Source organism: Phycodurus eques, chromosome 3 (genome assembly GCF_024500275.1).
Source record: "Phycodurus eques isolate BA_2022a chromosome 3, UOR_Pequ_1.1, whole genome shotgun sequence".
Taxonomy (NCBI): Eukaryota; Metazoa; Chordata; class Actinopteri; order Syngnathiformes; family Syngnathidae; genus Phycodurus; species Phycodurus eques.
Genome location: NC_084527.1, coordinates 6,200,297 through 6,217,897, shown reverse-complemented (window position 1 = coordinate 6,217,897; position 17,601 = coordinate 6,200,297). Strand labels below are relative to the sequence as shown.

Below are 17,601 nucleotides of genomic sequence, written 5' to 3'. Positions count from 1 at the left end.
CTGTATGTGTATGCTGTGCATTTCCGCAGGTCCTTGTGATTCCGAATGCAATGAGCATGGCTGCGAAGGGCCTGGGCCGCATCACTGTATAAACTGCCTCCACTACTTCCTCAAGTTCAAGAACAACACAAGGTCTGAATATTTACTCTCGTCAATATTCTATCTCTTGTGTTTGCATCGCATAAGAAATGTTTGCCTTGTAGAAATGGGAATCAGAGTAACTCACAATAGTGTACAGTTACGTAGTGCTATCGTACAGCGAATGCCTGATAATGGGGGGAAAAAATGAAAACAATTAAGGTTGTGTGATGCCCTCACATGTGGGCAAGGAAGTCGCTGATGCACTTTTAGCCGTTTATTGAACAGGACAAACTGTCAAACACACGAATACAAAATGAGAACACTCGCAAGGAGCTGATTTTGGTCACAACTCATGCCCAGATGTTCCCTTGCAGACTAAACTCGACGCCATCTCCTGATGTCACTCACTAGGCCACACCATATCCATCCAACATGTGAATATTTCAGTATGTACAGTAATTACACTTTAAAAGTTTCTTTCTTAAACAAACATAACAAAAAAATGATGGTGGCCAGAATGGATTAATGACATTTTAATGAATTTTAATGGAGAAAATATATTTGATATACAATTGTCCCTCGCTATATTGCGGCTCTGTTATTACAGTTTCATTGCATTGTGGATTTTTTTGGGGGGCTGGATTGAAGAACAGACTGGGTTGGAAGTGGCCTGCGGGCCATAGTTTGCCCACCCCTGATCTGGAGTAAAAACAGGAAATGGTTGACATTATTGTCCCTCCCACACGCTAGACTGGCTGTTGGCGTCAGCGCGTGTGTTTTCATGGGTTAAATGGCAAATGGAGCAGCGGATTGTCCTTTTCACACATGCAGCACGGTATGTGTTTCTTGGCGGTGAGCACTACAAATGTAGAAAGAAGACTGCTGTGTGATCTTGATGTCGTCCTGAAGAGGGAAGGGAAATGAGGGGGTGACTGAGCGTCATCAATTTTTCCAGCAGATGCTCCACCTGCTCAGTATATACTGTAGCTGCTGCACACACGCACGCATGCACACACACACATGATATTGATAGTGTATTGTAGGAGATATTAATGATACATCATTTAAAACTGCATTACAAGAACTACAATTCGTAACAATATCTACACTGTCTTGTAAAAGAAAACGCTACAATGTGTCACGATATACTGCATTTGATGTTAATACTGTATGTGAGATAAGAGTACGATACATAACACTGCCAATACTGTATTGTAAGAGATAAGAGTGATTTACTTTATGGTACTATTGAGACTGTATACATGCTGCGAATAGCGAAAAACCGTGAGTAACTGACGTCCCTTCCCCCCAAATCTTTATTATTGATAGTTTAATATGCAAATACACGACAAACTTTGATCCCGAAACACTTTGATATAGTTTCAAACTCATCTTACAACATTACCTTCAAAGATAAATGGCTTACAGATGATTTTATTTGGAAAAAGTCCATCAGATCTGTGCATGCACATGTGATAAAAATGCTCCGTAATTTCCACTAACAACCCAGGCTGAATTTAGATCCTTCTTAACAAACAAAGCTTCACTTCAGCATATGTCCTTGTTATTGTACTACTTTTCTTTCTTCTGGCATCTTCGGACGCTTTAGATGGAGCACAAAAAAACTCGAGGAGTTGAGTTTCTCAGCGAACAGCTGGGACTAGTTTGCACAGAAACGTGAATAGGTGAATTCATGAATATGGAACTGCGAATATACTGGGGATTACTGTAATAAAAGATACATCACAAGATGATTCTTCTTCCTCCCCTAGAGGCTATCCATGTTTGTCATTTTTGTTTGTATACGCTCGACTGGAACACTTTGAGCTCGTAAGCTCCAAGTGGAGTGTTTTCTACTTTCCAGGTGTCTTTGAATACAAGAACATGGGAATCTAGGGTGAGGTAGCTACTATTTCAAGTAAAAAATCCTACTTATCCTGTGACCTTTTTATCAGGATGTGCGTGTCCGAGTGCCCCAGCGGCTTCTTCCGCGATGACAGGAAGCGCTGCAAGAAGTGCTCGTCGCTGTGTGAGACCGTGCATGGGCAGCCGCAGCGACCAGTGCACCACCTGCAGGCCCGGGTTCCACCTCAACGAGGGCTCCCACACCTGCGTGGCCACCTGCGGTGACACCTTCTACCTCGACCATGGTAACCGTACGCCAGAAACCAATGAAAAAGCAAAACACACATGCACAATTTAAGAGGCTCGTGTCATAGGCTCGCATCCCGCACAATGCCAGTTCCGCATGAAAGTTTAACCAGCTTTATGACATTTGTGTATGTCCTAGCCAGTATTGTAAGAAGTTACAGTCACAATATCGATATGATATTCGGACGGTATTGTAACCAATAACAGCACTATACATCGTTACTGTTTCAAAGGTTTAACATGTAGTTGCTATTTAGTTTGACAGCTGAACAAGACTTACATTCCACAGAGACTTGGGTTCCTCGTGTTTGTTGACAGGTTTCTAATAAACTGGTTTTATATTGTATATCGCACTTGACGTTTATATACTGGCTAGAGTTGCCTATGTGGAGCCAAAACAACATGGACTCGCTGCGATAAAATTGGAGCAGTGAGACCAAAAAGGATCATGTAATAATTCGCTCTATTTATTGGTCTGCTGCCGATCCAGCATCCTGGCAACAGATGGGTCCGCATTCTCATCCAAGTTCAATCATAACATTTCCTCGGGCCAAAGATGTTGTAGATACTTTTCCCCCTTTTCCCCTTTGAAATGCTGGAGACGCCGAGCTTCATGTTGCGGTAAATGACTTTATTTTCTTTGTCAGGCTGACAACAACCTGAAAGAAATCCTACTGGCCCGCATTGTTGGATGGGGCCTCACTTGACGAAATTGAAACACGTGTGGTGCTGATTCGATACAGAAAAAGCATCAAATTTACCATGTGAGGAGTGACCCCAGAATGTCTCACATTTTGTTCCGCATAGTGGCAATCGGCTGAATTCCTTCGGCGAAGTCTGGTCAGGTACGACCCCTAGAATGTGCAAACTCCCTGACAAACGGTACCTTCAAACCAAAGTGGCCAGTTACCTTTGCATTTCACAGATTCGTGAACTTGTGTGCCAAATTTGCTATCAATTAGAATCACTGCTGCTGGATGCTAATATTTTATAACATTCCAGGGCAGGCATTTTGTGTTTTATAGCAATTTATTAAAGAGGAACTAAACCCAAGATATCAAAACTTTGTTATATTTTTAATGTGTACATCTTTATCAGTTGAACTGAGCTGAACCAACACAAAGTATTTATTCAAAAAATAAGACATCGCATCTACTCGATCACGGGTGCGACCATTTTTAGGTCTTTCCACTCTTACGAGAGTGTGAATTCACCAATTCCTGTCCCCTTTATTTACGAAGAAAACCATACATAGTCAATTTTCAGTAATGACAAGCTACGTATTCTATTTTATTACATGTACAAAAGCTACATAATAAACGTCATCTACATGTACTCACCGAGTTTTGATCCGATCTGGATTTCTTTTTGAGGATTTCTTTCACATCAAGAAGTTGTACAGCGCTTTTACTCTCTCCTACCTATCATCAGATAACCACTGCATGTTTTCCATCTCAGCCATGGTGTACACACGATCGAATAATTAAATCCGTCGCTCTCAACAATCTGTCAGCCAACACGGTTCAGTAGCACGCTGTATTAGCAGGCAACATGCTACTTTGCGCTTCGTCATTTCTTGTCTGCAGATGAAAATGATTTTACCCTACAGGGTGCTGTCTTTATGTTGATGAATCATTTTGTTTAATTCTTATTCCATGAGCGCAAAATATTAATCAGAGTACCATGTTTTTAGTAGCCCTGACGTACAATGTATTCTTTAAAATTTTGGGGGTTTTCACCCCTTTAAACATTGTCACTGGGCAAAATGGCCGACTACCTGTGTGTTTCACATCATAGGTTTGTATCGACTCTTGCATCCTGCCATGATGAACACATGCTGGATTTCGTATCCATCAGATGAACTTTTCAGTTTAAACTGTGCTTCGTAGGCGTGTCTTTTCGTAGGTACCATTTTCGGGGGTCCTTAGCAAAACCGTTGTTTTGCACAATGCACACACCGGCGCTATATAGCTATAGCTATATAGCTACTATAGCTATAGCTACTTTAGCGTCCTCCTTCAGGTGCACCCTTCCTCCTTTACGTCCGCATGCTGTCCTCAGCCACGTCCGAATTTCCTCTGTATAAGCAGCGTGTCGGCAGGAAATGCTCCCAGTCAGTCAAGCAGAGCGCTCATCACAACATTTATAGATTTTGGAACTCGGTGCACACATAAGGGGCACCGCATTATAAGGCGCCCTGTCCATTTTAGAGAAAATTTAAGAATCTTAAATGCGCCTTATGGTCGTGAAAATACGGTACTTGTGCGTTTCACATTGTAGGTTCTTTATTATTTTTGCACCGAGTCATAATGGACATGCGTGCCAGATTTGGTGTAAAATTTTTAACTTGAAAAGTTTTAAGGCGTTTTAATAATCTTTCACTGCTTTTGAGTTGCGGCACGGTGACGACTGGTTAACACATGTGCCTCACAGTTCTGAGGACCCGGGTTCAAATCCGGCCTCCCCTGTGTGGAGTTTGCATGTTCTCCCCGTGCCTACGTGGGTTTTCTCCAAGTACTCTAGTTTCCCCCCACACCCCAAAAACATGCATGGTAGGTTAATTGAAAACTCTAAATTGCCCATAGGTATGACTTGGAGTGTGAACGGTTATTTGTTGATATGTGCCCTGCGATTATCTGGCGACCAGTTCAGGGTGTACCCCGCCTCTCGCCCAGTGACGGCGGGGATGTACCCCGCCTCCAGCACACCGGTGACCCTAGTGAGGATAAGCAGTACAGAAAATGGATGGACGCATGCTTTTGTGTTAGCAGAGCAACTCTGTTTTATGAATGTGTCTTGGAGGAGTGTGTAGTATGTCAAAGCGTATCCATGCCTTTTTAGTCTTTCCTCGGCTGGGTTCCCGTCCTCCCAATACTGCGGTCGTCATCTTCGTTCCCCAGCTGTTTAGCCTCTCTGCTTTTCCACTCACCCCAAAGCCCCCGACTCTTCCTGCTGTTTTGCTCATTGGCTGCTTCCTTCACTCCCCGCCTGTAATATTATTTATTTATATTTGTGTGTGTGACTGACATTTTCGTCTGTTGTCTTGCAGACTCCAACATTTGCAGGAGGTGTCCGGAGAACTGCAAGAAGTGCACTGCCTCCAATTTCTGCACAGAATGTAAACTAGGGACCAGGTGAGCCACAGTCACCTAACTATGCAGTTATCTCCCACATATTGGCCTTTCACGATTCACAAATTCATCTGTGCATTTGGGAGTTTGAAATGACATTAAAGTGTTCTGGAATCATAGTTTGTGGTACATTTATGGTTTAAACTATTAATATAGGCCATTCCCTAAACATTTTTTATTGGGGGGGTGTCAGTTCGTCATGGTTTTAGCTATTCACAAAAGGGCTCAGTCCCTATGCCCTGTGATTAGAGGAGGATTACTGTACAGTTTGTTTAAACATATAACGGAAAATTGACTTTGTAATGGTTTGTATAGAAATAGTTAGGTCTCTCAAGCAGTGATTTCCATCTACAACAGTGTACTGTGAGAGCTCATCAGATGTGCCGCAGGAAAAAAAAAAGGAAGAAAAAAAAAAGCTAATTTCTGAAAATGTCTACATTTATTACCAATAATGAATTTTTTTCATCTAGCTATGCCATTGATATATAGTGACGGGAAGAACAATTAAGTGATCATCTGTGCATAATAAACCTGTGTATCTGCTTTATGGGACATTTTTGTTTAGTGGTGTGCCATGAGTTTTTTTTCTCATGTAAACTATGTGCCCCGGCTCGAGAGAGGTTGGGAACACACTGTTCTAGACTGTCTTCCACCTAGCAAGTGAAAACCCGGAAAGTATTGACAGTACTTCACATCTTCCACATTTTATTTTATTTTTTTACATCCTACCCACCCAATCACAATTCTACACATAATGCCCCACTAATGACTACATGAAAACGTTTGTATCTATTAACAATAAAAAATCCTAACTGCTTACATTTATGGATGATGGAGGCCACTGTGCTTTCCTGGGACTGTCAAAGAATGTTTCGGTACTCTTCCCCAGATGTGTGCCTCCAGACAGTCTTTATTTGTGCACTGTGAGGTAGAGGTTGTACAGATTAGTCGCCTCGTCGACATATTGTAATTACTGCACAATAGTGATTATGGCTTGAAGTCGATTAATCGCCAATCACGTGTTTTGGCATAAACAACACGGCTGCGTCAGAAGCAGTCTCTTATTTAATCTTTATTCATTTTATTTATAGCTCAACACACAGAGCTAACATTGCATCATCGTATCCACACGTCGCTACTTTCTTCTTCGTGATTTATCTACATCTTTTATCTACGTACTCCTTTTACATGGTGTCCCTAGTGTCAGACAATGCAGTCAGGTAAGCCAGGGCCTTCAGAACAAGATGAAAAACCTGTTCCTTAATCTCAACCTCTAAAACATTTCATTTATTTTAACTTTTACTGCCTAAATTGTAATCATAATTGAATGTTACTTGAAGCACTTTTTATTGTATTTATTTTAATTATTTGGACTTCATTGCATTCCTTGAAAACTGGCTGTACGACCAGATATTTTGAATGGTATTTATTTGGCCACAGGATAGAGGATTTGTTTTATTTTATTTGTATTAATCTTTTATTCATTGTTTTTTCTATTTTTAAAAAAGTGTTTTATAAATAAATGGAGAAAAGATAAGAGAAATTGCCATTAATTTTGCGTAATTTTAAGGAAAAATACTATATCGTTATATGGAAAGAACATTACCTAAATGTGGATAAAAATGTTGTCCATGTCTCACAAGACTACTTTAAACTGTGTGCCTTTCCAAATCATGTCTAATCAACTGAAAGACTTTGTGCCCATTTATATGTTACAACAGCAGTGATTTATCCACATGTTGGAAACCTTTGATCTGAGGTATGTGCTTTCAAGATGCAAATATTTTGTCAAGGTCACCTTGCCTCACCTTTACAATTCTACATGAGAAAAAAGCGTGAGGGTTCTGGTAACAAGCATTTTAATTGACTAAAAATCATGTTTACATATGTTTTGCCAAGATGAAGCAATTATTTTCACATTATCTATAAAGAAAAAAATCAATTATTTCTGTGGTTAATGCAAGTTAATACTGAGGAAAACAACTGTTTAAATGTACTATTCATTTTAAGTCCATCTCGCCCATCCCTATGTTATTAAGACACAGAGGAACTGTTTTAAACTGGGGAAAGAAAGTGTCAGCAGCAGCTGGGACATCTTTATTGCGTGGACTGGGTTTCACCCTGTGACCCAGCCAGCATTAAAAGCTGCATAAACCCCGGACCCACACACCAAGCGGAGCCATTTTGTGTTCAGCGCGCTTCTTTTGAAGACGCTCTCATCTCTTAAGCCGTTTAAGTTATCCACGCGGACTATGGAGCCGTTAGTTCCTCAGTCCACACACACACACACACAGACAAACACACACACACACACACTGTAGCGGAAAGTAGCGGCAAAGGGGGTGAAGAGGGGTCCAGACGATTTCTTGGAAGTCCCGGCTAATGCGGAGCAGCTGTTTTTCAGCTCAGCACTGCGTTGAAAGCCGTCCTTACTGCAGACTCACACCAGACATTAGCTGGACTCACCTCCAAAAGCAGACCAATACGTTATGTACAGAAAATGGATGGATGGAAACGTAGCATTAGGTACACCTGCAAAGTTAAGTCATCCAACATAAGAGCAGTATTCCAAATTATTTTAACCCTCCTATTTCTTCTGTTGGTCTACTACGAATGGTCGAGGGTCACAGTATAACCTGACGGTTGTTTCATAAATCAATAAAAACATCAAAATTATTTAACAATATCATCCTCATAATTAAGAGGGTGGGCCAGAATTCATGACTCAGTCATAATTTGGTATATTTTATTGCTGCACTGGCCTTTAGTTTCCTCTCGAATAAAACTATACACACATGCTGTGTGGACGTCCCTGCTAAAGCTACTGCCCCTGCGACCTGACCTGGATAAGCGGTAGAAAATGGATGGATGGACACATGCTGTAACGCTAGCGTACCTTGTTGCCGTCTTAGCTCTGGACGCTGCAGTTTTATACTCCACATTCTCCTCTTTGCTGCAGTGGACCTTAAAGGCCTATCTCACTGCCAGAGACGTCGCCGTGACTGCCGGGGGCTGATCAGTCGCGGCGACTGCGGCGATCCGGGACACCAAAATATTGCTTGCGCTCTCACCAGGATGATGTCTCGGAGACTCTCCTAACAAGGTGACAACCAGTTGCTGATATGAGCCTATATATGGTGTATATATTCTGGTCCCATGCCATCTAAATAATTTTTTTCTACGGTTTTGTACATAGGTGAAAATGAGTCTGTTGAGTTTGACATTAGTGCAGTTTGTTGATTGAATGCAAAAGCTAATAAACGGTATAAAGGCTTGCAAAATGAGCGGCTCAGATTTCCGTGCGATTGTAGATAAATATATATGCAAGTACCTTCCCACTTCGTGTTTGGTACTCACCCACTCAACTTAGCTGAACGGCAACACGGCATTTCCGGGTTTTATGCGAGCGGCGGGACCACAGCATCTCGCTCGCCATGGCCGCTCACAGTGGAGCGTCGCCGGTCGCAGGACGACAGGGCTTGAAGCGTGGAAGAGCTAGGGAGTAAGAATAAAAATAAAAAAAAATCAAAGGAACCAGCCAGCAGAGGGACCGCGGCATCTAGTTTACCGTGGCCATTCCACAGTGCGCCGTTGCCTGCGCACTCAGCTTGGTCGCCACAAGGTGCCATGATACAGCCAAGGACCAATCAGAGCGAAGTTCTTTTCCATGTTTAAATTAAGAATAACAGCAATCCAATCAGAGCAAAGCTTATTTACATTCAAATATTGATGAGAAATCCGGCTGTCTCAATTGCCAGGCGTAAAAGACCAACTTGAATCGCTTGAAAAGGGGCCTTCTGGGTATTTCAAACTCAAATTATCTTGCAAACCCGATACAAAGACATCAAAGATTATGAAAAATTGAACAAATACATTGATGGCATGGGACCTTTAAATTAATATATAACGTATATTGTGTGTTTGTGTTTTATTTTTTTATATATAGCTACAGAGATGGAAAATTAATATTGATTGACTGATAGCCGACAGAGAGAGAGACTTCGGTTTCCACGTGTAATTACTTAATGCAGACATAGGCTTAATAACAGCTTGCAATTCAGAGGAAACAGTTTACACTTTTTACGTACGGGCTGGGCAATTAATCGAAGTTTAATTGTAATTTCAGTTTTGGCTCCTCATAATTACAAAAACATAATAATCAAAGAAAAAGGAGTAATTTTCAGCAGGCACAATGCTTGTTGGGTGCAGGATATCCGTAAATTCCAGAATATCGGGGCGATCGTTCTGATGTTTTCAGAGGTTGAAGTGAGCGTAAGTAGAGCTGTTCACATATATTTTGGTGACAACTGATCGCAGCTTTGTGACATTATGCGACGTTAAGCTTTTTTTCTTTAGTGAGCATACGGAGAGGAATCTCCAAAATGTCTCATCGCCCTGGCGACGAAGCTTGTGTTCAGGAGCTGTCGCGTAACCAGCAGAGACTCACGTCACTCAGGCCGCCATCTAGTCTCTGAGGCCGGTGAGATAGGCCCTTAAGGGCCGCAGCAGCAAAGAGGAGACTGTGCCGTATAATACTGCAGCGTCCAGCTTTCAGCAAAGTGGAAACTTGTCAAGTGGAATACTGCAGCATCCAGGGCTTAAGCTAAGTGGATAACCTGAATTTAGTTTTATTGAAGAGGCAACCAGTCTGAAATTGGTGTTTATGAAATTAAACACGCATACTAACGTTAGCTTGCCCTGTAGCTGTACGTTTTTAGCTCAGTTTTATTTTGCTCATATGCTTAACTGCTTGTTTTTCAGAATTTGATTTCCTATGGCACATGGTTGGAGAAACGTGAAATGTGTGAGATTGTTTGCTAAAACAAACGTCACTAAAATTTGCAGAGCAATGGGTGGATTAATTAAATGTGTACATTTGTGTGTTCATGAATTTATTGCAGTGTAAGTATTATATTCCTTTGCTTATTTTATAAGATTTTGTGTCATCTGTAGACAATCAAGTGAGTCATGAATCCACACATTGTGTATATATGTATATTTTCATATCGATAAATCCCTCAGGCAACACGGTACCTACTGATTAGAACGTCTGCCTCGTAGTTTTGAGGTTCCGAGTTAGATTCTTGTGTGTTGTTTGCATGTTCTCCCCGTGCTTGCGTGGGTTTTCTGCGGGTACTCCGGCTTCCTCCCACATTTAAAAAAAATGTGAGTGTTAGGTTCACTGAATACTCTTAAGTTGTCCATAGGTGTGAATGTTAGTGTTAATGCTTGTTTGTCTTCATGTGCCGTTTTTGGCACCAGTCCTGGAACTTTTCTCACACACTATTGTATACCGCTAACATTATTTATTTATGTTCCTAAAAATGCATTTGTACCAAGGCATCTGCCCTTATAGATACCCCGTAATAGACGCCCCCATCTGCTGTTTAGTACACAAGCGTCCAGACACGCACAATATGAACGAGCATCGTCTTCTGTTTTGTGTCCAGTTTACTAGGCAACAAATGTCAGATGACGTGCGCTGCGGGTTCCTACTACAATGGCCACCGGAGGACTTGCGAGCCTTGCCACCGCGCCTGTGCCACCTGCGCGGGTAATGCGACAAGATGCGCACTTGGTGGAACAAAAAGGAGGGGGAAAAAAATCATCTCAACGGCTGTTTTTTTTTTTTTTTTTTTTTTTGTAGGCACAGGTATTGAGGCGTGCACCAAGTGCGCCGACGGCTACTTGCTGGAGGACTGGCGCTGCGTCTCCACGTGCAGCAACGGCTACTACCTGTCAGAGCAGGCGGCCAACGGAGGCCAGGTGCAGAAGTCCTGTAAAAAGTGAGTTGGACTAGACTTCTCATACACCACAGTCGCCACTTACCTGCAGCGGCCTAAGTCTCCTCTCAAATAAAATTAACACACTTGCTGTAACATCTGTGGACCATGTTGCTGTGCAGTATTATAGTCCACATGCTCCACTTTTTTGCAGTGGCCGTTAAAGTCAGCATTGCCAGGATAAGCTCCAGCTCATTCGTGTTCATAATGAGGACAAGCACTGTGTAAATTGGAGTACTGTCAAAAGCATATCGCTTGCCGTGACGTCCACCAGCCAGAGGATGAGCCGAACTGTATTTTTCCATGGAGGAGTGGACACTTCCTTACTTAATATTTTCCATGCGGGAACTCTGTATCCCTCTGTACTGTTCCACCCCTAATGTTTACCGCTGTCCATTTGTATTGACCTCACTGGCTTTCAAGTCAATTAGATTTGGAGCCCTTCAGCTAAAAATCCAAAGTTTAAGTGCCACAACGGCATCCTAACTGGGCACGCGTTTGCCGTGGACAGGTGTGACCATAGCTGCTACGAGTGCCTGGGGCCCGGTGAGAGGAACTGCAGCAGCTGCGTCAGCGGTTACAATCTGGAGGTGGGAGCCTGCGTGGTCAGCACCATCTGCAAAGATGGTGAGTTTTCAGCTCGCTCTCTCATTCCTCTCGTCGTATGCAAAACTTCTGCTCGTGCGTCCGAAAGGTGTTTCACAAACTCACTCAAGTGCATGCTTCTAATGGTAAACAGTGGACCCTTGCAACTCCAACACTCTGTTCCAGGAAGATTTTTTTGGGCGTATGCAATTCCCTCTCCCCCCCTACACACACACAATTTAAAGCAGTTCCTAGGTGTCTTACTAACACGTCTTACTAACGGCTCGCTTACAGATGTATTTTGGGAACTAGGCAGCTTACAAAATATGTTCATAGTTTATCCAAGCATTTAAAAAGTCTCATTTACATTATATGTGCCCTTTAAAGTTTATTTTCCCCTTGAGAAATAATATAATTATTTAATTAATGAATTGATGGAATAATTAAATTTTTAAAATTCTAAATGTATTTTATACATTATCTATTTTATTTAGTTTATTGGTTATTTGGTTTTATGGTTATATAGCTGGTTAAATCAATTAATAATGTATTAAATTTTAATAGTTTCAAGGTTCTAAGTATTTGGTCTGTAAATGCTATTGAGATTAATTCATGTTTGAATTTGACTAAGGTCTTGAATGTCAGGGTGTGCTCAAGCATCTCCGACAATGCTTGTGTGCTTAATAATGCCACTAGCATAACAGCTGTACCTCACACTTGTTTTTTATTTTTTTGTTTTTTTGTTTATTTTTTTATTTTATTAAGACAAACACTTCCTGGTGCACTCTGTGATAGTGCATAGACAAGATGGACTCATTCCGCATCCCTCAAATATTCTTTAACTATTTACTTCTGCTTCTGACTTCCTTATTGCTCACACTTCCACCAAGTAGGAGAGTTTTTTTCTGTTAGTTGTCATCAAAAAGCGCTTGTGTGTTCATGAGGGGTGAAACACAAAGCTTGGTTAGCTTTACCACACCAAGGCAAACTATACCGTACTGTACCGCTTGGTGGAAGCATGGCTTCACTTTCTCTATGAATGATGTTGTTTTTAGGTTTTTAATGTTCCCCCTTTTTTTGTTGTTGTTGTTGTTGTTAAAGTCAATCTAAGGCTGGATTTACTCTTCACATCCTTAAAGGAAACATCCTTTTTTCAAAAGTTGTTCCCAGGTGTCTTAATAACATGGAACAACAATTATTATTGTTTTCTAGCCTTGCTGAAATGAGCTCGTTTTGTGGGGGCAGTCCTGTCTTATGCAAACGCAGCACTGCTCACCCCGCCCGCAGTTCTGCTGGGCCAATGGTGAGAATAGCTTTCGTTACCATGATGACTGGGGGGTGGGGCGTTGTGACGAGGCAAGCAGCTTCTACACCCACATATTTGCGGTGCACTAATCACAAATTCACCTATATATGTTGTTTTTTCTTTATGTGGAATCTATCACCAGCTTTTCGCTGAAATATTCACAGATATATTTTGTGCGGTTTCTGAAACGGCTTAAGATGCAGCAATGTAGCAACAGAGTTGTTGTTCGCTACAGTAATAATGTGTTACTACTCAGTTTACTAGAGTTCTGTTGCTATGGCGACGTCATAACCCGTCATACACAATTCAGAACACACAGTAGTCGACCACTGAATTACGCAGTCGTAAATTCCTAAATCCAATAAATATTTGTATAAAAAAAAATCGTTAAGTCCAACGCTAACTGAGCGTGCGCATGTATTCTTACAGCAAAGTAGTTGGGAGCTTGGAAACGTCTGATGTGAGACCCGCTGTCATGTCAATCCAGCCTCAGATCTTGTGTGACTTCTTTTTTTTTTTTTTTTTTTTTTTAAATCTTTCAAGTATTTAATGCCAAAAGTTGTCAATTTTCTAATTGTGTGACTTTTTTTTTTCTCCCTCTCTCAAATCTTTTTTCCCTCCTCCTGGCATGGACCCAATCACTCCACTGGACCTCAACTTCCTGTCTCCTGACCAATCACACCTCGTGTGTTTTATTTCTGTGTGTGTGTGTGTGTGTGTGTGTGTGTGTGTGTGTGTGTGTGTGTGTGTGTGTCCTCTATCTATTTTTTTCTTCTTCTCTCTCCTTCCTGGTCTGTGGAAAGCAAATGAAGAATCTTGGGCGGAAGGCAGCTTCTGCGTGCTGGTTAAAAAGAACAATCTCTGCCAGAGGAAAGTTCTGCAGCAACTGTGCTGCAGAACGTGCTCGCAAAAGGGCTGACGCCCCCCCCACCCCCCAACACTTCCTCGCTCATGCCCCCCCCCCCTCCCCTACTCATTCACAGTCACATAATTTATAAAGGAATCTGTGCCTCTTAAAGGGACTGCATGACAGGAGGTGCGAAGACGGGACTACAACACACCTACCTTTTTTTTTTCTTTTTTGCTCTGTACTGGGACGGTCAGTATGTACAACGACTGGGAATTTCCTCAACAACAACAAAAAAGTGCAAACAAAACAAAAAGTGTCAGTATTTTGTGACCAAAGCATCAATGCCAAAATCATTGAACATTTTTTTGGGTTGTAATTTTTATTTTTATTTTTTTTGTTGCCAGTGTAGCGTTCATCGCTAAAACCTGTGAATCTCTGAATGCGTCTGTGTGCATCTTTTTCTCTTTTTTTCCAGTGTTAATATTAATAATAATGAACAGATGGAAATAGGAGAGCTTCTGTAAATACAGTGTAATCATTAAAGAAAACACACGGGGGGGAAAAAGTCACATAGCAATGTGAAAATCATGTCCGTCTGGGCCCACGAGGGATCACAACATACCCGCACACTACAGGAAATGAAGTCGAAATGGTGATGCATGAGCAAAATCAACTTTATATACTAAAAACACCACCGCTAATGTGTGTTTTCACTGCAAATGGGCATTTGATTACATTAAATGATTTTAAAAAGCTGTACAAAATGTGATGGAACATATTTTGAATGTTCTGAACTCCTGGTTCCATGCCAGTGCGTGGAAGTAGCTCAACTTCCGCCGGCTGACGTCACTTTTGTCCTTTAGACAGCAAACCAGCAAAATCAAGAGCGCAATGTCCTCTGTTGCGTCTAAGACAATAACAATGTGATGATAATCACAAAAATATGGGGAGTATTTTAAATATTCCTAATTGGAAATTTTCCTTGGTAATTGTGTGATCTTTTGGGGGGAATTAACTTGGATTTGAAGATAATTTAATGGAATGCACTCAAGCAAAAATATAAACATTTTGTTTTGTCATGTAAGTAGACACCCATGAAAACTAGATTTAATGTTCCTTAAGTCCTCTTTTTTTGTTTGTTTGTTTTTTATTATTTTTTTGTTTGTTTATTTACTTCACTCATGGGTGCAAAAATACAAATAAATAAAATGGAAAAACAAAGCAAAAAAATCGACCGAGCGACTACTGGTAAATTGAAAATCTTTCGTAAATCAAGGTACCACTGCACTGGCGTGAAGTCTTGTTGTTTTAGTCAGGAACATGCTAGAATATACTTTCCCCAAATATATTTAAGTTCCCTTTTTTGTAAATTCCTGTTTTATTCCCACTTATGCCACAAATTCCTGTTAATTCCCATGGAAAGTTTCCAACTTCGAAAGTTTTCACTTTTAAAAATCAATCCCCAACTGAATGAATCGATCTTCCCACCAATCCCTAACTTGATTTAAAGTCTGTTCGTTTCCGCTGTCAGGCCAGGCGGCACTCCTTCATTCACTGACTCATTTATTCGCTCATTAATTCATTCAATTCCTTAGCCAATCGTCTTGTAGAGATCCTGATTGGTTTTCCTGTTGATCAAAGGGTGTGGAACCTGTTATAAAAAGCCCTGAAACATTTAAACCCACAAATGCTCATCATAGATAATACAACCCATTTGTTTGGTCATAGTTTTCTCCCTTGTCGTGAAATTGCAGAGTAGCGGTCGATTCTTCCACCTGCGACCCTCCCAGTGACCCAAATGCCTACGAAAATGACATTTTGATCATCCACAACATGTAGATGTTAGTGGTCACAACATGGCATCGTCTCCTTGTTGCACGATGGCCAACAGTGGTGCTGGCTTCTAATAAAGAACAGTATAAAAAGATGTGTGTAAGAATGTGTGTGCATGAGTTTGTGTGTGCGCGAGACAAAAAGTGTGTGTGTGTGTGTTTAGAGTATTAGATTGTTGTCCTGGTTGTTGCTGATTTGTAATAAAAACTGATGAATCCCCCTGTTGGTTTTGCTTAACAAAATGGTCATTGTTTAAGATGACTTTGGGCACACAAAAGACGCGCGCACACACAACCCTCGTATAAATGTTGTTTCTTTTATGTACCTGTGACATATCTGCGACAATGCATTATTGTTACTCAGTGTTCTAGATTTTTTTTTTTTTTTTTTTTTTTTTATATAAATGTTCTTATTAAAATGTTTACTCGATTCATGCTTCGTTTTTTTTTGTTAATTTTTGTTTTAGTTTTTTCACTAGCTGTTCTCTACTGGTAAATCGACATTGATGCCTCCCCGAGTTTGTGAATCTCAGCCATGGCTAAATGCTGTTTTTTTGTTTGTTTTTTTTTTGTTTCGTGTGTGTGTGTGTGTGTGTGTGTGTGTAAGTGTTGATGTTTTATGGATTTTTTCACTATACTTCCAATAATCTCCGGGAATGTAGGAAAGGAGAGCCACCATCGCCAATGCACTTTTCAGCCATTTACCTCACCAGGCCCCGCCTCGTAAAGCAATATGCACAGTATTGGCTATACATTTTATGCATGCCATTTTTTTGTTGTTGCATTTACAGCATTTAAAAAGTGTTTTTGTTTTTTGGTGTGACTGTTTTAATGATTTTAAATGTATTTTAATCATATGTGAGAGGATAACCTTTTTTATGGCTTCTCTTTATCGCAGACTTTCACCTATTGCGGGGGATCTGGACCGTTTCCCCTGTAATAAACGGGGGTTCCCTGTTGTGATTATTCAACGGCGGAGATTGGGCCTTTTTTTAATTTTTAATTTTATCTTGTAATTTTTTAGGCCCATTGCTGTCATTGCAGTTTTCCACTTTAGCTTAGTTATTGAGTTGTTAATTTTATGTTTTATGGCGAGTCATGAAAGTTTGGAGCCATGCAAATATCCACAATTTAGCGTCATTCGTGTGTCTAGAATAACTGGTAAAATTTGACAGCAATTTGACAAAATCTTTAGGACGAGATTGGAAATGGCCAAATTGTCACTAAAATGTTTGCTTCAAACCAACATGTATTTTCAAGCACTGGTTTGTAAGACTTTTTTTGTGTCTCATGATGGAACCAGATATAAACCTTCAGTGGCTGAATTTTCCAAAACCCCATGAGCTTATTTATCCCGAGTTATCTTTTTTGTGCTTTGCCATCATGCTCAGCCCACATGCTATCGAAAACCCAAATGCCTCACAGTTTAGCGTCCTCCATCCGTCTAGTAACCATTCTTCAACTTTGGCAACAAAATCTACGGGAGAAGTCTTTGAAAGACAACTGGAGAAGGCCAGTATTACGATAAAATGGCTGCTTCAAATCAAAATGGCAGACTTCCTGTTTCTTTTCAGCCATGGGTTCTTGAGACTTTTTGGGGGGTCTACTCGTGATTAAGATGCCTACCAAATTTCAAGTTGCTAAGAATGTGAGTTATTGGAAAAAGGATGGTTTCAAGGGTTGATGGGTTGATTCAGTAGATTCCTATTGCGTCGAGCAAGACAAAGTAAAAGTTTATCTTCCCTAAGCTTGCGTCCTCTTTCCTTACTTCCGCTGTCTGTCTGGCTGCAGGTCCAAAAGGTCTGCATACACACACACACACACACACACACACACACGTGTCTCTGTTGTTACAAGTGCACAATGTGTATTGTATTGACCA

At 40.9% G+C, this 17,601-nt stretch overlaps 1 protein-coding gene across 1 annotated transcript in view; it reads left to right on the top strand.

The window, feature by feature from the left end:
* The window catches only part of LOC133399852 (proprotein convertase subtilisin/kexin type 5-like), an 89,945-nt gene that overhangs the window by 56,852 nt on the left and 15,492 nt on the right, over positions 1-17,601 (top strand). The window contains 7 exon segments of the mRNA XM_061671800.1: positions 30-132; positions 2,037-2,118; positions 2,120-2,231; positions 5,282-5,366; positions 10,814-10,917; positions 11,011-11,149; positions 11,658-11,773. Coding sequence (XP_061527784.1) covers positions 30-132; positions 2,037-2,118; positions 2,120-2,231; positions 5,282-5,366; positions 10,814-10,917; positions 11,011-11,149; positions 11,658-11,773 — 741 coding nt within the window.